General features: G+C 39.6%; 1 protein-coding gene across 1 annotated transcript; it reads left to right on the plus strand.

Moving 5' to 3' along the window:
- Window positions 1-944: 944 nt before the first annotated feature.
- LOC145982363 (uncharacterized) lies at window positions 945-3,839 on the plus strand. Its single transcript, XM_083115919.1, has one exon. The coding sequence runs from the start codon at window positions 945-947 to the stop codon at window positions 3,837-3,839; it is 2,895 nt and encodes a 964-aa protein (XP_082972045.1).
- The last annotated feature ends 16,261 nt before the right edge of the window (window positions 3,840-20,100 follow it).

Genomic DNA, 20,100 nt, shown 5'->3' on the forward strand with positions numbered 1-20,100 from the left:
ACATAAAATGGAAATTTTTGATTACTCCCCTTTTTTTTTAGGATTGCTATGTGAAAAATTGTATATAAATAAACAAGGATACAATGGCCCCCAAAATTGCGTGCTCGACATGTGGAAAAATAATTTCAAAATCAAATATATCCTACCATCGGAAAAGATGCAACCCAAGTAAGGAGAAGCGGACCACTACAGAGGCTACAATGGAGTGCAAGAACTGTAATATGGCTATTACAAAATCGCATATGGCAAGGCATCATAAAATATGTGGGGGGGGATCAAGCCAGTGGCAACTGGGGAGAAAGCGTAAACTGGAAGCCCCCCAACCACATAGTCCGAACAAAAAGCCAAGGAGTGAGACACGAATCACTCTAGAGAGGGGTTTTGATATTTCGTACGATGCTGATGAAGGTTGTGATTTAAACACCTTCTTGAGAGAAATCAAAAAGGATGTCATCAATAAGGTGCGAGAATTTTTGTTGAGCTTCTCGATCAAACTGTCTTTAATATTCAGCGGTATTTACGAAACCTATAACAAAACCCATAACGAAATACATACTTTCCATCACTATTCTGGCCATCCGATCCCATTGCATGCTGCCGATGATGTAAACTTAAATACTGTCATCGAAAATTTGTATGAGGTGTTGCTGGCAAAACACGAAGCATTCGAAGGGAGGGGCTCAGGGTGGAAACTTTGTTTATTGCCCGAGTTCTCATCTTGTCACCTAGAAGTCAAGGTGGCCAAGTACAAGCCTCTTCGTGGAAATAGTTACGTCAAGCTACCCTTATGGATACAAAACAAAAAAGCAGTGATCAATATCAAAAATAATGATAATCAATGTTTTTTATGGTGTATTATTGCTGCTCACCATCTTCCAAACAATAACCGGAATAAATTATACAACTATAACAAACCGGAATACCTCAAAAAATTTGAACCAATGATGGCTGGCATTGAATACCCTGTTACTTTGGATAGCATCGATTGTTTTGAGAGGCAATGCAACTCGAAGATTGCTGTAAATGTTTTTACATATGATTCTCCAAATAACATATATACTCTTCGAGTTAGCAAAATAGTAGACAGGCAGAAGGTTATTCGCCTTTTATTAATTAAAAATAAAAATGTGTACCACTATTGCCTTATAAATGATTTACCAAAACTTGTTGCAAGGCAAATTACAAAGCATGAGGGCAAAATCCAAATATGCGATTGTTGTCTTGCAATATTTTATGGGAGACGACAGTCGCCTGATCTTGAGCTGCAAAAGCACATGGTGCGATGTGCCAAACATGCAGTTGCAACAATAAAAATGCCAAAGCATTTAGATGTAATGAAATTTTGGAAACTGAAAGCACTGTTGAAGCATCCTGTGGTGCTCTATGCAGATTTTGAAAGCCTGCTTAAATTACCAACATCTACTAAAGCAGGTCCCAAGTCTGTTCATATCAGCCACCACACTCCGTGTAGCTTTGCCCTGCTACCAGTTTATGCATACCCCCATAGTATGACCAACACGCCAAAGTTTAAGTTGTATTTTGGTGCGAGTGCCCCTAAAGTATTCATTGAAACTCTTATAGAGTTTACAAAACAACTTACCAAGCTTCTTGACCTTAAAGTACCAATGCCACCACCCACACCACAACAAGAGGAAGAACATAATCGTGCTACCATCTGCGAAATTTGTGAGTGTGCTTTCACTGAAAATAATTGGAAAGTTTACCATCATAATCATTGGAGTGGGGAGGTCGTCAGCGTCAGTGTTTGTAACAAATGCAACTTGCAGATCAAGGTTTTAAGTTTTGTACCAGTTTTGATACATAACTTAAAAGGTTACGATGCGCATTTGTTTGTAAAGGAACTTGGTTGTGATTCCGAACGCATTAATATCATCCCTCAAACAAAGGAAAAATACATTTCATTCAGCAAGTGGGTGAGAGTAGAGGGAAGAAAAAATCTGGTCGAGATTCGATTCCTGGACAGCTACCAGTTTTTACCATCGAGCTTAGCAGGATTAGCTGAACAGTTGACCGAGAATGAGCTCGTAGAAACCAAACGCTTGTTTGAAAATAAGCATCTCAACCTCCTGAAACAAAAATCCATATACCCATACGAGTATATGGATAATTTTGGAAAGTTTAACGAGCTACAACTTCCGCCACGGGAAGTTTTTTGTAGTCGCCTAACAAATAGCACCTGCTCAGTAGACGACTACCAGCATGCAAAAAAAGTTTTCGAGGCTTTTGGATGCCGGAATATGCGAGATTACCATGATGTATATTTAAAACTCGACACAACCTTGTTGGCTGATGTCTTCGAGTCCCACAGACGCAGATGCATAAGTACACATGGGTTGGATCCTGCATATAGTTACACTACCCCCGGTTGGTCCTGGGAAGCAATGCTAAAAAGTACAAAAGTGAAGATTGGCCTCATCAGTAATATAGACCATCACCTTTTTATCGAGGATGCCATTCGAGGAGGCATTGTCCAAGCACCACTCAGATACATCAAGGCCAATAACAAGTACATGCCCAACTACAACCCCAACACCCCTTCAACGTTCATATCCTACATTGATATGAACAATTTATATGGATGGGCCATGTCTCAATTCTTGCCTATTGGAGATTACATGTGGATGGAGGAAGACGAACTTGCGAATCGTGAATTTCTGAAATGGCCTGCTGATCATTCGTGTGGGTGTTTTCTTGAAGTTGATCTCGAGTATCCTCACCAACTTCACGACAAGCATCATGGTTTTGCTATGGCACCACAGATGGAAGTTCCTCCTGGTGGTAAAAATGACAAGAAGCTCATGTTAACATTTCACAACAAACAGAACTATGTGCTACATTATCGATTATTGCAATTTTATTTGCAACAAGGATTGATTTTGAAGCGAGTCCACAAGGCTTTGAAGTTTACACAGAAGAAGTGGTTGGAGCCTTACATCAGTGACAATACACAAAGCCGGGCACGAGCCACGTCAGCTGCTGATAAAGACCACTACAAGTTGCTAAATAACAGCATTTTTGGCAAAACAATGGAGCAGGTTCGAAATCGAATTAACTGCGATCTGGTATCTAATCCTCGGAAATGCGAGAAGTTAATCGCCGATCCTTTCTATAAAAATTTTACAAGATTTACTGATGACCTAATGTTAATCGAGAGGGGGAAGAAGCAAGTAACACTCGATAAGCCAATAGCTGTTGGAGCCACGGTCCTAGAACTGTCCAAACTTGCCATGTATTGCTTCCATTACGAAGTTATGCAACCTCATTTTCAAGATCGCATTCAAGTAGCATACATGGACACAGATAGCTTCGTTTATTGTATTAGGACCGAGGATCTGTTTGAAGATTACAGAATATTAGCTGAGCACTTTGACTTCTCCAACTACTCAGAAGATTCCCTCGAGAAGTACAAGCTGTCTGGCATCCAGAACGAGATGACAGTGGGGAAAATGAAAGATGAGGCCAGAGGAAGAATCATTGCAGAGTTTGTGGCCCTCAGAGCAAAAATGTACTGTATTAGATTTGTGGACGAGTCCAAGGAGATAAAAAAGGCAAAAGGAGTAGGACGAAGTGTTGTTTCACAGTTCGACATAGAGCTATACAAGAAATGTTTGTTTGAGAAGAAGCAGATCACAAGAAAAGAACATCGCATAGTTAGCCACCTCCATGAGGTGCATACGGATGCTATCGATAAGGTGGCACTTGATGCTGCGGACAACAAACTTTGTGTGCTTCCATGTAACGAGCACACTATGGAATGGGGTCATCATCAGCTTAATACATCTTCTCCAGCATGTTATGCGAACCATACCAAATCTTAAAAAAGTACATCAAATTATTAGGTTTTTATTGATGATTTTAATAAAAAAATCAACACATGTAACAAAAAATTGCAAATTTTCAACGGAACTAATTCCTCGCCGTGTCCTACGGGGCGAAAAGAGGGCATACGCAGAGCCAAAGGGGAAGTTCCTTTGTGCGCTCAAGTATGATTATTTCTAAATGCAACGATGTTTAATTTTATTAATATTTTCAGATTATTGTGAGGATTGTGGAAGCTGTATTGTTAGAAGATCAATAGCCATTTCTCACACACCCTGGAGGTTAATAGGAATCTAATATTTGGACCTACGGTCAGTATAATTTTTTTCTTGCACCTAAAACTGTTCAGTCACTCTTTCATTCTTGACATCATACACAAATGTTTTCTCTGCAATAAGAATGGCGCTGCACAAAGTATCTGCAGGCAAGGCGTCGTGGAACTCGCATACGATCTTTATGTTGGTACGATCGTTGACAACCACCTGCTTTCTCTTAGATGTGTTGATGACGAACATGGGTCTGCGAGCTATGAACTCGTTGGGATTGTAGTACACGTCCACATTGCCGGAGGTCACTCTTTTGTAAGCTGTGTACGCCTCGTAAAGTTTCAGGTAATCGTTGTTTGTAATGTTTAGGTTGTAGTTCTCGCGTGGGAAAACTTCATTCCTACCATTTTTGAGGTAAATATTCTTAATTTTGCAATTGTCAAACTGGCTAGAATCTTTCTCTTGGTTGTTGTCCTTCCCTGTCTGGAAGAGCACAACTGCAAACTCTGGCATATCGTACCGGATGCTGTTGAACTGCGTAGTAACATCAAATTCAAAATGGTTGCCAGAAGCAGGTTTCTGCACACACTGGTAGCCGTAAAACTGGATGGGCACTTGGGGGTTCTTCAAGATGTCGGCTTTGTACTTGAGACCGTAATTAGATTCGTATTCTACCACAGGCATGCGCAGCTCCATGGACTGGATGACGCACTTGGCAGCGTCGGGTAGTGTGTTGGCAAGTGCTGTACCGTCTGCACCCAAGGTGCTGTAACGCATCAGCACATCGTTGTCGTTGGCGCTTCTGCGAAAAGTGACGCGTAAACCACCCTTCCACATAATCTCCGTATAGTCGGAGAAAAAGCCTGGAAGCAAGCGCATGGGAAACAGTACTGTGTGGCTTTGAGTTTTGATTTTTGTACCTGCTTCGAATCCCCCTGCCTGGTAGTATGCTGCATCGGTCTTGGAGAGCTTCAGTGTTGCCACAGCTGTAGAAGTAATCCCGGGGTAGTCAACCCTATCGATGACGGTGCCATGCTTTCTAACTTCCACTTGCGAGAACAGATGCGGTACAAAATTGTCCACAAGTTTTAAATTTGCATTGGCGTTAAATGCTTCCCCGTTGTCTCTCTTCACCACATCAAACTTGATATACAAATCAGCTCTGTGAGGGTGAATGAACCCATCCCCGACGTCCACATCGTATTCAATCTCCCTGTTCGGTTCGTTCAAATTGGCGAACGTGCGACGATTGGGTGGGAAGGACTGCAACTCGTAACTTTCGATTTGCTCCATGATTGTTATTTATTATACGTTAATCTCCACGACGGCGGTGGTAGTAGCTCCGGCAAAATTCACCACCTCCCCCTTCTCGTTTGTCACTGCCAATTCTATGTTGTCTATGCGATTACGAGATATGGGGAAGTATATCGGTGGTGAGGGTGTGTATATAATCGGTTCCATGAATTCAGAGTTTGGTTTGAACGTAGCGATGATACCTGTCTGCTTGTGGCTGCCTGGGATGCCATCCGAGGATTTGGTGATCATGCCTTCTGCCACGTTGCAATGTATGTTCAGAGTCTCGATGGCTAGAAATTTAGGAATGTTGGCACCGATGTGCTTGATGCCAGGTTCGAGCTTTGTGTTGTCCTCGAATCCCAGAAGCTCTCCAACAGTGCCTAGGTCTACTGTTTCCGTAGCAGACACAATTTCAACTCTGTGAGTTACAGAATTTTGAGATAGCAGTATATTTCTTGGCAATTGGGCTTGCAAGGTAGACAGATTGTACTGTCCTGGCGTGATAACTATTTTTTCATTTCCAACAGTAATTTTGTTATTGTGCTCCGTGACATTGGGTATCAGGTACATGCTGTAGAATGCACGAAGAGCAATAGATTTAGGATAGATGATGTCGTCATGCAACGCGAGTTTCAAGACCGAAGTCTCGCTGGTGAGATGGAACACTCCCATGGTGTTTTAGGTACCACAATGCTTTCTGAAAATGCTCCACTGAGGGGTTATTTATTTTAGACATGTATGCGAGAACGGAAAGGCATAGGTGGCCGCAATTAACATCGGTGAAACCCTGGATGCGTTCGTCATTGTAGTAGAGGTTGGCAACACTGAGATACTTCACCAACCTGGCAGGCGGTGTGCCACCAAACGAATCGAAAACAAATGCATTGTCATCGTCAATTTTGAGGTAGCATATCCAATGTGTACCAGGATTTTTGTAACTGTCCAGGTTGACCACGCCATACTCCTTTTTCTTCACAGCAGAGGGTAGAGAATCGGACATGAAAACACCCCTAAAGTTCCTTATTCCCAACAGTTCGATCAGAGATTCAATATCGAAGTTGGACAGGGCTTCTTCTTTTTTTTATATTTCTTCAAAGCATCGAGGTTGTTTTTTCGCTTTTTGGTCACACCTTTCCCCTTCTTCTCCATAGCCAGGTTGTGACGTTTCTGTTCTTCCAGCTCGGCCTTGTTCTTCTTTGCATCGATGACGGTTTTGGCGATAGCGGCACTGCCTCCAGCCAAGCTGCCCACTGCACCCAAAGCTGCCAAGATGGCCGGAATGCTGAATATGAAACCTCCAATCTTCTGCTGCTTCCGCGAATGCTGCAACTTTTTCAATTGTGGAGTGCTGAGCAGCAATTTCATTCCGTGTCCTTTGGACAAGCATGAACGTTTCTTCTTGAGTTGTTTCTTGGTGAGTAACCCATCGAGGGCACCCAGCGTTTTCAGATTCGAATATGGTATCTGGTACACGACGCCCTTGGGCTTCATGATGTATTTTTTTTTTTTACGATATGTTATTTTATATATGTTCCGAGATTTTTTTGTTTCTCCCTTGTATAATTTTTTTACGGTATGTTATTTATATATACTTTGTAGCTATTAAACAAATTCGATTATGTGCTTTGTTTTCTTACCAAGAAGTTCTTTTGTCCCCTTGTACACGATTCGAGTTGTGTTCTCGATTAAAATGGATAGCTTCTCGTCGGATAACATGCTAGCGTATCGATCTGGTAAAAATAGACTGTATTGTCCGTTGAGCAACAGACGTACTTTAGGACCAAACTGGGTTGCAACAATTGAACCAGAAGTTATTGCATAAGGTTTGTCCACTTCCAATTCCTGAATTTTTATATATTCGACTGACAAATTTAGCATTTGTTTTAATGCCTGGACGTCACTAATTTTTTCACTCATATCGAAGAAATATTTTTTTTGGTCTCGTAGATTTTTTTACAGTGTGTTATTTATAGAAAAAAATTTCGGCATTGCCTAATGCGATCAAGTGATCGATGATCCTGCTGGTTTCAGCATTTGAAGCATACCAGTCGTCTGTATATCGTCTCCTCCCCTGTCTCCACTCGTGAAGTTCGTCCATCTTATCAGCCAATTTTTCATCAGCAGCCCGAAAAAAAAAAAAGCATAGGGGGAAGAAGAAGATTTTACACCGCTTATTTTTCTCAGATGATCCAGAAGTAGCATTTCACAGGGCAAGCGAAATTGTGGTGTTATTTTAACTAAATCAATAAGCTTTTTAACATCCTCGTGACTATCGTCGAAAGTAAATGTAAATATTTTGTATAACACTTCTGTTGGTAAGTCTGTAGACATTTTTTTACTGTATGTTATTTAATTACAGCCCCCACCCCAATTTTCGTTTTGTATTCATGGCAATGGTCGTGCCCAATGCTGCAACCCGTTCACCCAGCGAGGCGTCTCTGCTGACGAGTCTCCCGAACGCGGCATGCTCCAATTTTCTATCAGCATCGTGACGCGCATCTAAATTCGTATATGTGTTGTAAGCAATATCGTGATCCTTGCATGCAGCATCCAGCAGATTTACCCCTTTGTCTCCTCTCTCCAGTCGCCGTTCCAGTTTGGTACCCGGTCCGCAGTATTGGTAACCTGGTAGGTGCATCTCGAAGGGTAGCTTGTTGATGATGTCGTTCACGAGACCTCGACCCTCGGCCACATTCCAGAATTTGGGAGGCAGGGTGTTGATGATTTTGATAAGGTAACCTATACCTTTGTTGTCGTTGACAATAAAGTTGCTAAGCTTGGTGCTAATCATGTCCATGATGCCCACCTTCTCGTTGTGGAAGTTGCGATTGCCTGCATTTTCTTCGCCTGCGATAACCAGCAATCGATCTACAAGCTTCCTTACGTCGTCTACCCAAACAAACTCTTTAGGTAGGGTATTGTAGAGTTTGACACCGCTGCCAGTCTTGAGCTGGTTCCATATTGGCTTGATGAGGTTCCTGTATTTTTCTCCACTGCTTGATTTTACGCGATTCTGTGTTGCATCGTTGTTTTGGTACAGGGCATCCGTCATGATTAAAATTTCTGTGTAACTTTGGTAATCCTCGTCTGTGTAATCTTTAGGTTGCTTTTTGGTGATAAGTTCCCACAGGCCCACAGTGCCAGGATACCTAGTCCAGCTGTTCTTCTCACCCAAATTAATTTTCACGTCGTCACCTTCGAACGTAACTTTTGACTTTCCAATTTTCCAAACCACACCCTCGTTAGGTTCCACAAAGGGGTACAATCCAAACACCTCGTCCTTTTCAAATTTCCCGGTGCTCAGGTAATCTCTCGCCAACGGACCTAATTCAACTACCTTGTCCGAAGAGGTACTGCCTAGAACCTGACGTCTCAGAGGTGCAGCTCCAAGTTCGAACGGGGTAGTGTGAATACTGGATATCGGTGTAGGCACAGCATAATTTCGAGCAGCAAGTGGCACGAGCTCGTTGATTAAATCTTTGTTTTGCTCGGTAACATCTTTGATGTCTTTACCTAGTCCACTTATAGCATCAATAATAGGTTGGTCCTGTCGCTTTTTCTCTTCGTAAATTCCGCGATTCTCTGATTTCCAACCCCTGAAGCGTTTGGCCAGGTAGTCGCGCAGCTTCAGGTTGTCGTCTGCGAGTTTGCGTTTCATCATTTGTTATTTATAATACGTCAAGACGTTTCTTGTAACGTCGCAACGTTTAGAAAGTTGTTTATTTTGTTTCTGTATTTTCCGTCATTGGGTTTCCTCGTCATGTCTATCGTGGCGAATCCGAAATCATTTTGATTCCAGCATGAAGAGCAAAATTTGGAAAACTGATTGTAGTTCATGTCCCCGCCTACATAATCATCGTAAGCATGTTTTAAATTGGTGTGGTCTTGACGAAACAAGCAAATAAAATTAGCGTTGTCTCGGAGAAGCTGCTTGGGAATTTTAGAAAAAGTCTGAGCAAGGTAGAAGCAGTCCATGCCTCTGTGCCGCCCCTGTGTAAAAAAATTGCGAATTTCGTTATGGTTCTCCAGGATGACATCGTCGAAGACCACCACCGAATTTTCATGGCAGCAGTCTAGTGGCATTACTTCGGAGGCAAAAGTAGCTATGCTCAGCCCTTCGTACAGTTTTGTCAGCTGTTGATATTTTGCTTGCTCCAAACTTTTGGAAAAAACATACAAGTGCCTGTTCTTCCAATCTAACCAGTCGGGGGCAAGAAGAAAATTATCAATAAGTAAAGTTGTTTTCCCACACCCTGAAGGTCCGACAATAAGGCAGCGAATGTTGTCCGGCAACAGTTCGCCGTTTTTCCTAGCCTGACGCTCCGGGGGAAAATCTGGCAGTCGCCTCACCACATCCCAAGCACCCGTTACACAATCACCTCGTTTGCGTCGATCCAACTTTTTTCCTCGAGTCCCAACCATTTCACCAACAGTTTGTCACCTTTTCTACGTAATACTTTTTCGATAAGATACGTATTGGGGTATTTTGTTTTAGAGAGTTCCTCCTCGTAGAATCGCCCTTTCAAAATTTCGTCGCGATTATCTTTTATTATATACGTGTGACGGTTACCGGGTAACAATCGAGCAACAGTGAAAAGTTCCGTACTCCAGTTTTTGGTAAAGCCTTTTTCAAACATGCGCTTAAATTTACTAATTCTTACTTGGTCTCCAATTTTGAATTTCGGTTTTTTGTTAGTGGGCCGGTACTTGGGGCAATAAACAGTAGAGATCAATTGTGCCTCATCAGACTTGCTGACATCGGCAGGCTTCATACGTATCGTGCTATGCAAACTGTGATTATAGTTGTTTACGGGTTCCGGAAGCACATTGACCCACTTGTGGTTACCTTGAAGCGTGAATCGTTTCCACATGCGTGTTTTGAGAGTACGGTTAAAACGTTCCACTATGCTGGCTTTGATGTGACTGAAAGTCGAGTAATGTTGAATATTTTGCTTCTGAACAAACTGTTGAAATATCGAGTTGTAAAATTCCTTTCCGTTATCCGTTTGAAGAAATCGAGGTCGCCTGCCACTTTCATTGAAAATAGTTTTGAATGCTTCCATTACGCACACACCTGTTTTAGCCTTGAGGGGCAAAGCCCACGCAAATTTTGAAAATGTATCTATAACAGTAAGAAGATACTTGTATCCTTTGTTGATTTTATGTAAATTTTTTAGGTTGCCGCTACTCATTTCCACAAGGTCAGCCTGCCAAAGGTCATCCACGCCTTTGGTCACCACCGCCAGTCGTTTGTAGTTTCGTCGTGCAGGTTTATGCAGCTCGTTCACGATACCCTGCCTAGACATGGCGCGAAAATAAGAATATAGCCTGGATGGGATTTCTGGCTGCAGACAATGCTGGGTTTTCTATATACAGCTTGTCACCTATTTCTATGTCGATAATTTGAGTGGCATCTTCGGCATAGGCAGTCTCGCGACTTTCGGGGTGTGTGAAATCGACCAGCTCAACTCCTCTTATTTTAGGCTCATCGCCAATGTTCGTCACGGTCATGATTGGGTAGTGGGTTGCGTGAGGCAAAGACCAGTAGGAAACCTTGACGAACTGAAGTGTGCCAGCGAGAAAAAATTGATGATAGGCTTTTGCAGGAGTCAACATGTAGAGTTTGTAACCTGGATTGAAAGGGGAGGAGAACTCTCTGTTTGGTATGCTGTACAGTTCGATGACAATCGTAGACTTGAGATTGTCGATGCTGGCATTTAGAGTGTTTACGTTGGTTCGAACCTCAGTCTCCACATCCTCCAATCTGCCATTCACCGATTCCAGGTGTTCCTCGATAGCATGAACAACAGTGTCATAGTTTGGTTTGATCTTTACATCGACAATAAGGCTCTTGAATTTTTCATTTAAGTCATGTAGTTGGGTGCTGAAATTAGCTATAGTCGATTCCTGACTTGCCTCGATACTCCCAATTTGCTCTTTCACGCTGGCAATAATCTGCTGCAGGTTTTCTACAAGCGTCAACTTGGAGCTCTGTATTACAAGGTCGTGGACCTGCGTTCTAATTTCCGCAAACAATTCATGCAGCTCGGTGATGTTCTGGTTGGTAGGTAAAGTCGCGACAGACCCCCGTATCGATTCAATTTCGGATTGGATGTTTTTGATGTCGTCGGATTTGAGTATTCGGTTGAGAGTTCTCTTCACGCTTTTCAGTTCCTGAGAGGTAGGCGGGGTGGCCACCGTGTTTTGGAGCGATTCCAAAGCTTTTTTCACCGCGTCCAACTCGGAGGCATCGGCAGCAGCACGTATGCCTTCTTGCAGTTGCGTTATGTCATCCTGGGTGGGGGTAGATTGCTGCAGGGTTTCCAACTTAGTCTGTATGTCGTCGATCAAGTGATGGAAATGAGACAACTCGGATTCTGCATTCAGATTTTCCAGTTTGGCAATTTGCTGTTGGACGTTGGCCAGTGTATCCCTGATGCCCGGCAGTTTGGTTTCCAGCTCATCGTGAACGTTCGCCAGATCATTTCTAATGACGGCAAGAGCATCCTCAATATGGGTTATGGTGCCTTGCAACTTCCCAAAATCCTCGTAGGTCTCAAGTTGGAGTTTGATGTTGGCTACGCTACGGGCAATGGCGTTTAGTTCGCTGGACGACGGTAGATTGTCGATAAAATCTTCCAATGTTTGGAGTTTAGTTTTTACTTCGTTGATGGCCACATGCAAAGCATCTGTTTGAAGCTCAGCCTTGATGCTTTCCAACGTAGGAATTTCGAACAATTGAAACTGTTCGCGCAATTTAGCAATACTAGCGTTCACGCGATCGTAGTCGTCTTGAGTTTTAATGCTCTGGATGATAGTTTGCAGTTCGGTCTGGATGTTGCTTGTTTGGTCCTGCAAGCGTTGTTTCAACTGTTCAACGTCGGAGGTCTGCGTTTGCTGCAACTTTAGGAGTTCGTTCTGCAGATTACCCACACTCAGTGCCAGCTTGTCGAGATTGTCTATCGATGCGAGGTCAGTGTATTTTTGCAGCAGCGATTTTAGCTCTGCATCAATCTTGAGTACAGGGTCCAGGCACTGAGACTGCAAGCTGGCTATCTCGGTCTGAAGGCTAGAGTTGAGCGTGGACTGCAGGGCCTGCAGGTCGCTTCGCAGCTTCTTGACCCTGACGTCGAGCATGAGAAGCTCATCGCCATGGTCGTCGCGTTTCGTGTGGCCAAAAATATCGTTAGGCATTATTGTTATTTATTATAGGATAGCTAATTTTCATTTCTATGAAAAAAGGGATGAGTTTGTCGTAGTCGTCCAAGAGCTCTATGTACAGGCGATCGCCAGCAGATACATCGTACGTGGTAGTACTGTTCATCCTATCGTGTTTGATGCGATAGATGTTCCTGCCAGAAGAAATTTTGGCCTCTCCTTTATTCTCGGGATTCATGTCAAACTGCAGTTTGCCAGAGATGGGGAACTGGTAATAATTCAAGTTGTTGTTGAATATGTAGAAAGTCTTGCCCACATCCTCGTCGTACTGGGTCAGTATGCTATTCAAGTGTATAATCAACAAACCGTTGAGTTTAGATAATAAAGAGGGCAACAGGTCCAAGCCCGCAGGTGGCAACGGTGCACTTTGGGCGAATGCCTCCATAGCCTGCTTCCTAAAGCCAAACAGGTTCATAGGCATGGTTATTTTATATACCAGGCATATATAAAATTACTTTTTGGTTCTCGTGAATCTTTTCAGAGGTGCAAGAGCCTATATACGCCTCCTCCCAATGCAATAGATTATGAGCAAATATTGCTATACTAGGCTATACTGCACGGGGGAGAGGGGGGTGAAATATAGGTTAAGTTAGGTTCTCCCCGAGAGTAATTTGTAAATATGGGGTAGGGGCAGGAGGGCAAAGAGCCCTCGTACTTGTAGGGCCACAGGTATAAGTTAAGTTAGGTCCTTCAAGAGAGTAACTTGTATTTTTAAGAGGAGAGCAAAAAAAAGCACCCCGTACTTGGGAGTGAAGAAATTTTTTCTCGCCTCATACTTGGGGCGAGGTGGCCTTATATTTGGGGCGCGAGTCCAAAATAAGTCAATTTCATGTATTTTTTACCTATATTATAGCATTTTCTAAGCATATTCATAGAAAAATTAGGTTAAGTTAGGCCCTTCTCGAGAGTGAGGTGAGCTCATACTTGGGGCGAGGTGGCCTCATACTTGGGGCGAGGTGGACTCATACTTGGGGCGAGGTGGACTCATACTTGGGGCGGGAGTCCAAAATAAGCCAATTTCATGCATTTTTTACCTATATTATAGCATTTTCTAAGCATATTCATAGAAAAATTAGGTTAAGTTAGGCCCTTCTCGAGAGTGAGGTGAGCTCATACTTGGGGCGAGGTGGCCTCATACTTGGGGCGAGGTGGACTCATACTTGGGGCGAGGTGGACTCATACTTGGGGCGCGAGTCCAAAATAAGTCAATTTCATGTATTTTTTACCTATATTATAGCATTTTCTAAGCATATTCATAGAAAAATTAGGTTAAGTTAGGCCCTTCTCGAGAGTGAGGTGAGCTCATACTTGGGGCGAGGTGGCCTCATACTTGGGGCGAGGTGGACTCATACTTGGGGCGAGGGAATTTTTTTTGTCGTAGCAGATTACGCTGAGGGCCCAAAAGTTGGTGCCTTACAGGGAAATACCATAGGTTAAGTTAGCCTCTTCTCGAAAATAGGAAAAAACATAGTGTTGCAGTGTTGCCAACCTCGCCATTTTTATGTTGTTAAAAAAAAACAGCTAGATCCAGCTCCGCCCCTTTCTACCTACTACGGAGATATGCGTGTTTGAATTTTTATATAATGTTTTTGTAAAACGTGATTCCAAGGATGTATTACATTGTTTCAACAATGAAAGTGGTTATTTCAAATCTCCACGACAACGACTACAATCATGCACAAATAGATTGTTTACTTTATTGTTATGATAGTTTCCATTGTAACTAAGTATGAATATTACACATGGATCAAATTTTTCCGGATGAGCCAATAGAGAGCTTCGACCTGATTACATTGAGTGTAAAATCTCAGCAGTATCTTCTATAGTAACGGAGATATGCGAGTTTGAAATTTTATATAATGTTTTTGTAAAACGTGATTCCAAGGACGTATTACATTGTTTCAACATTGAAAGTGGTTATTTCAAATCTCGACGACAACGACTACAATCATGCACAAACAGATTGTTTATTTTATTGTTATGATAGTTTCCATGGTAACAAAGCATGAATATTACACATTTGTAAAATTTTTCCGGATGAGCCAATAGAAAGCTTCGACCTGATTACATTGAGTGTAAAATCACTTCTGTAACTTCTATAGTAACGGAGATATGCGTGTTTGAATTTTTTTATAATGTTTTTGTAAAACGTGATTCCAAGGATGTATTACATTGTTTCAACAATGAAAGTGGTTATTTCAAATCTCCACGACAACGACTACAATCATGCACAAATAGATTGTTTCCTTATTTGTTATGATAGTTTACATTGTAACTAAGCATGAATATTACACATGGATCAAATTTTTCCAGATGAGCCAATAGAAAGCTTCGACCTGATTACATTGAGTGTAAAATCACTTCTGTAACTTCTATAGTAACGGAGATATGCGTGTTTGAATTTTTATATAATGTTTTTGTAAAACGTGATTCCAAGGATGTATTACATTGTTTCAACAATGAAAGTGGTTATTTCAAATCTCCACGACAACGAATACAATCATGCACAAATAGATTGTTTACTTTATTGTTATGATAGTTTCCATTGTAACTAAGTATGAATATTACTCATGGGTAAAATTTTTCCGGATGAGCCAATAGAGTGCTTCGACCTGATTACATTGAGTATAAAATTACTTCTGTATCTTCTATAGTAACGGAGATATGCGACTTTGAAATTTTATATAATGTTTTTGTAAAACGTGATCCCAAGGATGTATTACATTGTTTCAACAATGAAAGTGGTTATTTCAAATCTCCACGACAACGACTACAATCATGCACAAATAGATTGTTTACTTTATTGTTATGATAGTTTCCATTGTAACTAAGTATGAATATTACACATGGGTAAATTTTTTCCGGATGAGCCAATAGAGAGCTTCGACCTGATTACATTGAGTGTAAAATCTCATGTGTATCTTCTATAGTAACGGAGATATGCGAGTTTGAAATTTTATATAATGTTTTGTAAAACGTGATTCCAAGGATGTATTACATTGTTTCAACAATGAAAGTGGTTATTTCAAAACTCCACGACAACGACTACAATCATGCACAAATAGATTGTTTCCTTATTTGTTATGATAGTTTACATTGTAACTAAGCATGAATATTACACATGGATCAAATTTTTCCAGATGAGCCAATAGAGTGCTTCGACCTGATTACATTGAGTATAAAATTACTTCTGTATCTTCTATAGTAACGGAGATATGCGACTTTGAAATTTTATATAATGTTTTTGTAAAACGTGATTCCAAGGATGTATTACATTGTTTCAACAATGAAAGTGGTTATTTCAAATCTCCACGACAACGACTACAATCATGCACAAATAGATTGTTTACTTTATTGTTATGATAGTTTCCATTGTAACTAAGTATGAATATTACACATGGGTAAATTTTTTCCGGATGAGCCAATAGAGAGCTTCGACCTGATTACATTGAGTGTAAAATCTCATGTGTATCTTCTATAGTAACGGAGATATGCGAGTTTGAAATTTTATATAATGTTTTGTAAAACGTGATTCCAAGGATGTATTACATTGTTTCAACAATGAAAGTGGTTATTTCAAATCTCGACGACAACGACTACAATCATGCACAAATAGATTGTTTACTTTATTGTTATGATAGTTTCCATGGTAACAAAGCATGAATATTACACATGGATCAAATTTTTCCAGATGAGCCAATAGAAAGCTTCGACCTGATTACATTGAGTGTAAAATCACTTCTGAAACTTCTATAGTAACGGAGATATGCGTGTTTGAATTTTTATATAATGTTTTTGTAAAACGTGATTCCAAGGATGTATTACATTGTTTCAACAATGAAAGTGGTTATTTCAAATCTCCACGACAACGACTACAATCATGCACAAATAGATTGTTTACTTTATTGTTATGATAGTTTCCATTGTAACTAAGTATGAATATTACACATGGATCAAATTTTTCCGGATGAGCCAATAGAGAGCTTCGACCTGATTACATTGAGTGTAAAATCTCAGCAGTATCTTCTATAGTAACGGAGATATGCGAGTTTGAAATTTTATATAATGTTTTTGTAAAACGTGATTCCAAGGACGTATTACATTGTTTCAACATTGAAAGTGGTTATTTCAAATCTCGACGACAACGACTACAATCATGCACAAACAGATTGTTTATTTTATTGTTATGATAGTTTCCATGGTAACAAAGCATGAATATTACACATTTGTAAAATTTTTCCGGATGAGCCAATAGAAAGCTTCGACCTGATTACATTGAGTGTAAAATCACTTCTGTAACTTCTATAGTAACGGAGATATGCGTGTTTGAATTTTTTTATAATGTTTTTGTAAAACGTGATTCCAAGGATGTATTACATTGTTTCAACAATGAAAGTGGTTATTTCAAATCTCCACGACAACGACTACAATCATGCACAAATAGATTGTTTCCTTATTTGTTATGATAGTTTACATTGTAACTAAGCATGAATATTACACATGGATCAAATTTTTCCAGATGAGCCAATAGAAAGCTTCGACCTGATTACATTGAGTGTAAAATCACTTCTGTAACTTCTATAGTAACGGAGATATGCGTGTTTGAATTTTTATATAATGTTTTTGTAAAACGTGATTCCAAGGATGTATTACATTGTTTCAACAATGAAAGTGGTTATTTCAAATCTCCACGACAACGAATACAATCATGCACAAATAGATTGTTTACTTTATTGTTATGATAGTTTCCATTGTAACTAAGTATGAATATTACTCATGGGTAAAATTTTTCCGGATGAGCCAATAGAGTGCTTCGACCTGATTACATTGAGTATAAAATTACTTCTGTATCTTCTATAGTAACGGAGATATGCGACTTTGAAATTTTATATAATGTTTTTGTAAAACGTGATCCCAAGGATGTATTACATTGTTTCAACAATGAAAGTGGTTATTTCAAATCTCCACGACAACGACTACAATCATGCACAAATAGATTGTTTACTTTATTGTTATGATAGTTTCCATTGTAACTAAGTATGAATATTACACATGGGTAAATTTTTTCCGGATGAGCCAATAGAGAGCTTCGACCTGATTACATTGAGTGTAAAATCTCATGTGTATCTTCTATAGTAACGGAGATATGCGAGTTTGAAATTTTATATAATGTTTTGTAAAACGTGATTCCAAGGATGTATTACATTGTTTCAACAATGAAAGTGGTTATTTCAAAACTCCACGACAACGACTACAATCATGCACAAATAGATTGTTTCCTTATTTGTTATGATAGTTTACATTGTAACTAAGCATGAATATTACACATGGATCAAATTTTTCCAGATGAGCCAATAGAGTGCTTCGACCTGATTACATTGAGTATAAAATTACTTCTGTATCTTCTATAGTAACGGAGATATGCGACTTTGAAATTTTATATAATGTTTTTGTAAAACGTGATTCCAAGGATGTATTACATTGTTTCAACAATGAAAGTGGTTATTTCAAATCTCCACGACAACGACTACAATCATGCACAAATAGATTGTTTACTTTATTGTTATGATAGTTTCCATTGTAACTAAGTATGAATATTACACATGGGTAAATTTTTTCCGGATGAGCCAATAGAGAGCTTCGACCTGATTACATTGAGTGTAAAATCTCATGTGTATCTTCTATAGTAACGGAGATATGCGAGTTTGAAATTTTATATAATGTTTTGTAAAACGTGATTCCAAGGATGTATTACATTGTTTCAACAATGAAAGTGGTTATTTCAAATCTCGACGACAACGACTACAATCATGCACAAATAGATTGTTTACTTTATTGTTATGATAGTTTCCATGGTAACAAAGCATGAATATTACACATGGATCAAATTTTTCCAGATGAGCCAATAGAAAGCTTCGACCTGATTACATTGAGTGTAAAATCACTTCTGAAACTTCTATAGTAACGGAGATATGCGTGTTTGAATTTTTATATAATGTTTTTGTAAAACGTGATTCCAAGGATGTATTACATTGTTTCAACAATGAAAGTGGTTATTTCAAATCTCCACGACAACGACTACAATCATGCACAAATAGATTGTTTACTTTATTGTTATGATAGTTTCCATTGTAACTAAGTATGAATATTACACATGGATCAAATTTTTCCGGATGAGCCAATAGAGAGCTTCGACCTGATTACATTGAGTGTAAAATCTCAGCAGTATCTTCTATAGTAACGGAGATATGCGAGTTTGAAATTTTATATAATGTTTTTGTAAAACGTGATTCCAAGGACGTATTACATTGTTTCAACATTGAAAGTGGTTATTTCAAATCTCGACGACAACGACTACAATCATGCACAAACAGATTGTTTATTTTATTGTTATGATAGTTTCCATGGTAACAAAGCATGAATATTACACATTTGTAAAATTTTTCCGGATGAGCCAATAGAAAGCTTCGACCTGATTACATTGAGTGTAAAATCACTTCTGTAACTTCTATAGTAACGGAGATATGCGTGTTTGAATTTTTTTATAATGTTTTTGTAAAACGTGATTCCAAGGATGTATTACATTGTTTCAACAATGAAAGTGGTTATTTCAAATCTCCACGACAACGACTACAATCATGCACAAATAGATTGTTTCCTTATTTGTTATGATAGTTTACATTGTAACTAAGCATGAATATTACACATGGATCAAATTTTTCCAGATGAGCCAATAGAAAGCTTCGACCTGATTACATTGAGTGTAAAATCACTTCTGTAACTTCTATAGTAACGGAGATATGCGTGTTTGAATTTTTATATAATGTTTTTGTAAAACGTGATTCCAAGGATGTATTACATTGTTTCAACAATGAAAGTGGTTATTTCAAATCTCCACGACAACGAATACAATCATGCACAAATAGATTGTTTACTTTATTGTTATGATAGTTTCCATTGTAACTAAGTATGAATATTACTCATGGGTAAAATTTTTCCGGATGAGCCAATAGAGTGCTTCGACCTGATTACATTGAGTATAAAATTACTTCTGTATCTTCTATAGTAACGGAGATATGCGACTTTGAAATTTTATATAATGTTTTTGTAAAACGTGATCCCAAGGATGTATTACATTGTTTCAACAATGAAAGTGGTTATTTCAAATCTCCACGACAACGACTACAATCATGCACAAATAGATTGTTTACTTTATTGTTATGATAGTTTCCATTGTAACTAAGTATGAATATTACACATGGGTAAATTTTTTCCGGATGAGCCAATAGAGAGCTTCGACCTGATTACATTGAGTGTAAAATCTCATGTGTATCTTCTATAGTAACGGAGATATGCGAGTTTGAAATTTTATATAATGTTTTGTAAAACGTGATTCCAAGGATGTATTACATTGTTTCAACAATGAAAGTGGTTATTTCAAAACTCCACGACAACGACTACAATCATGCACAAATAGATT

The sequence above is a fragment of the Lepisma saccharinum genome, unplaced genomic scaffold (genome assembly GCF_977018435.1).
Source record: "Lepisma saccharinum unplaced genomic scaffold, izLepSacc3.1 HAP1_SCAFFOLD_155, whole genome shotgun sequence".
Taxonomy (NCBI): domain Eukaryota; kingdom Metazoa; phylum Arthropoda; class Insecta; order Zygentoma; family Lepismatidae; genus Lepisma; species Lepisma saccharinum.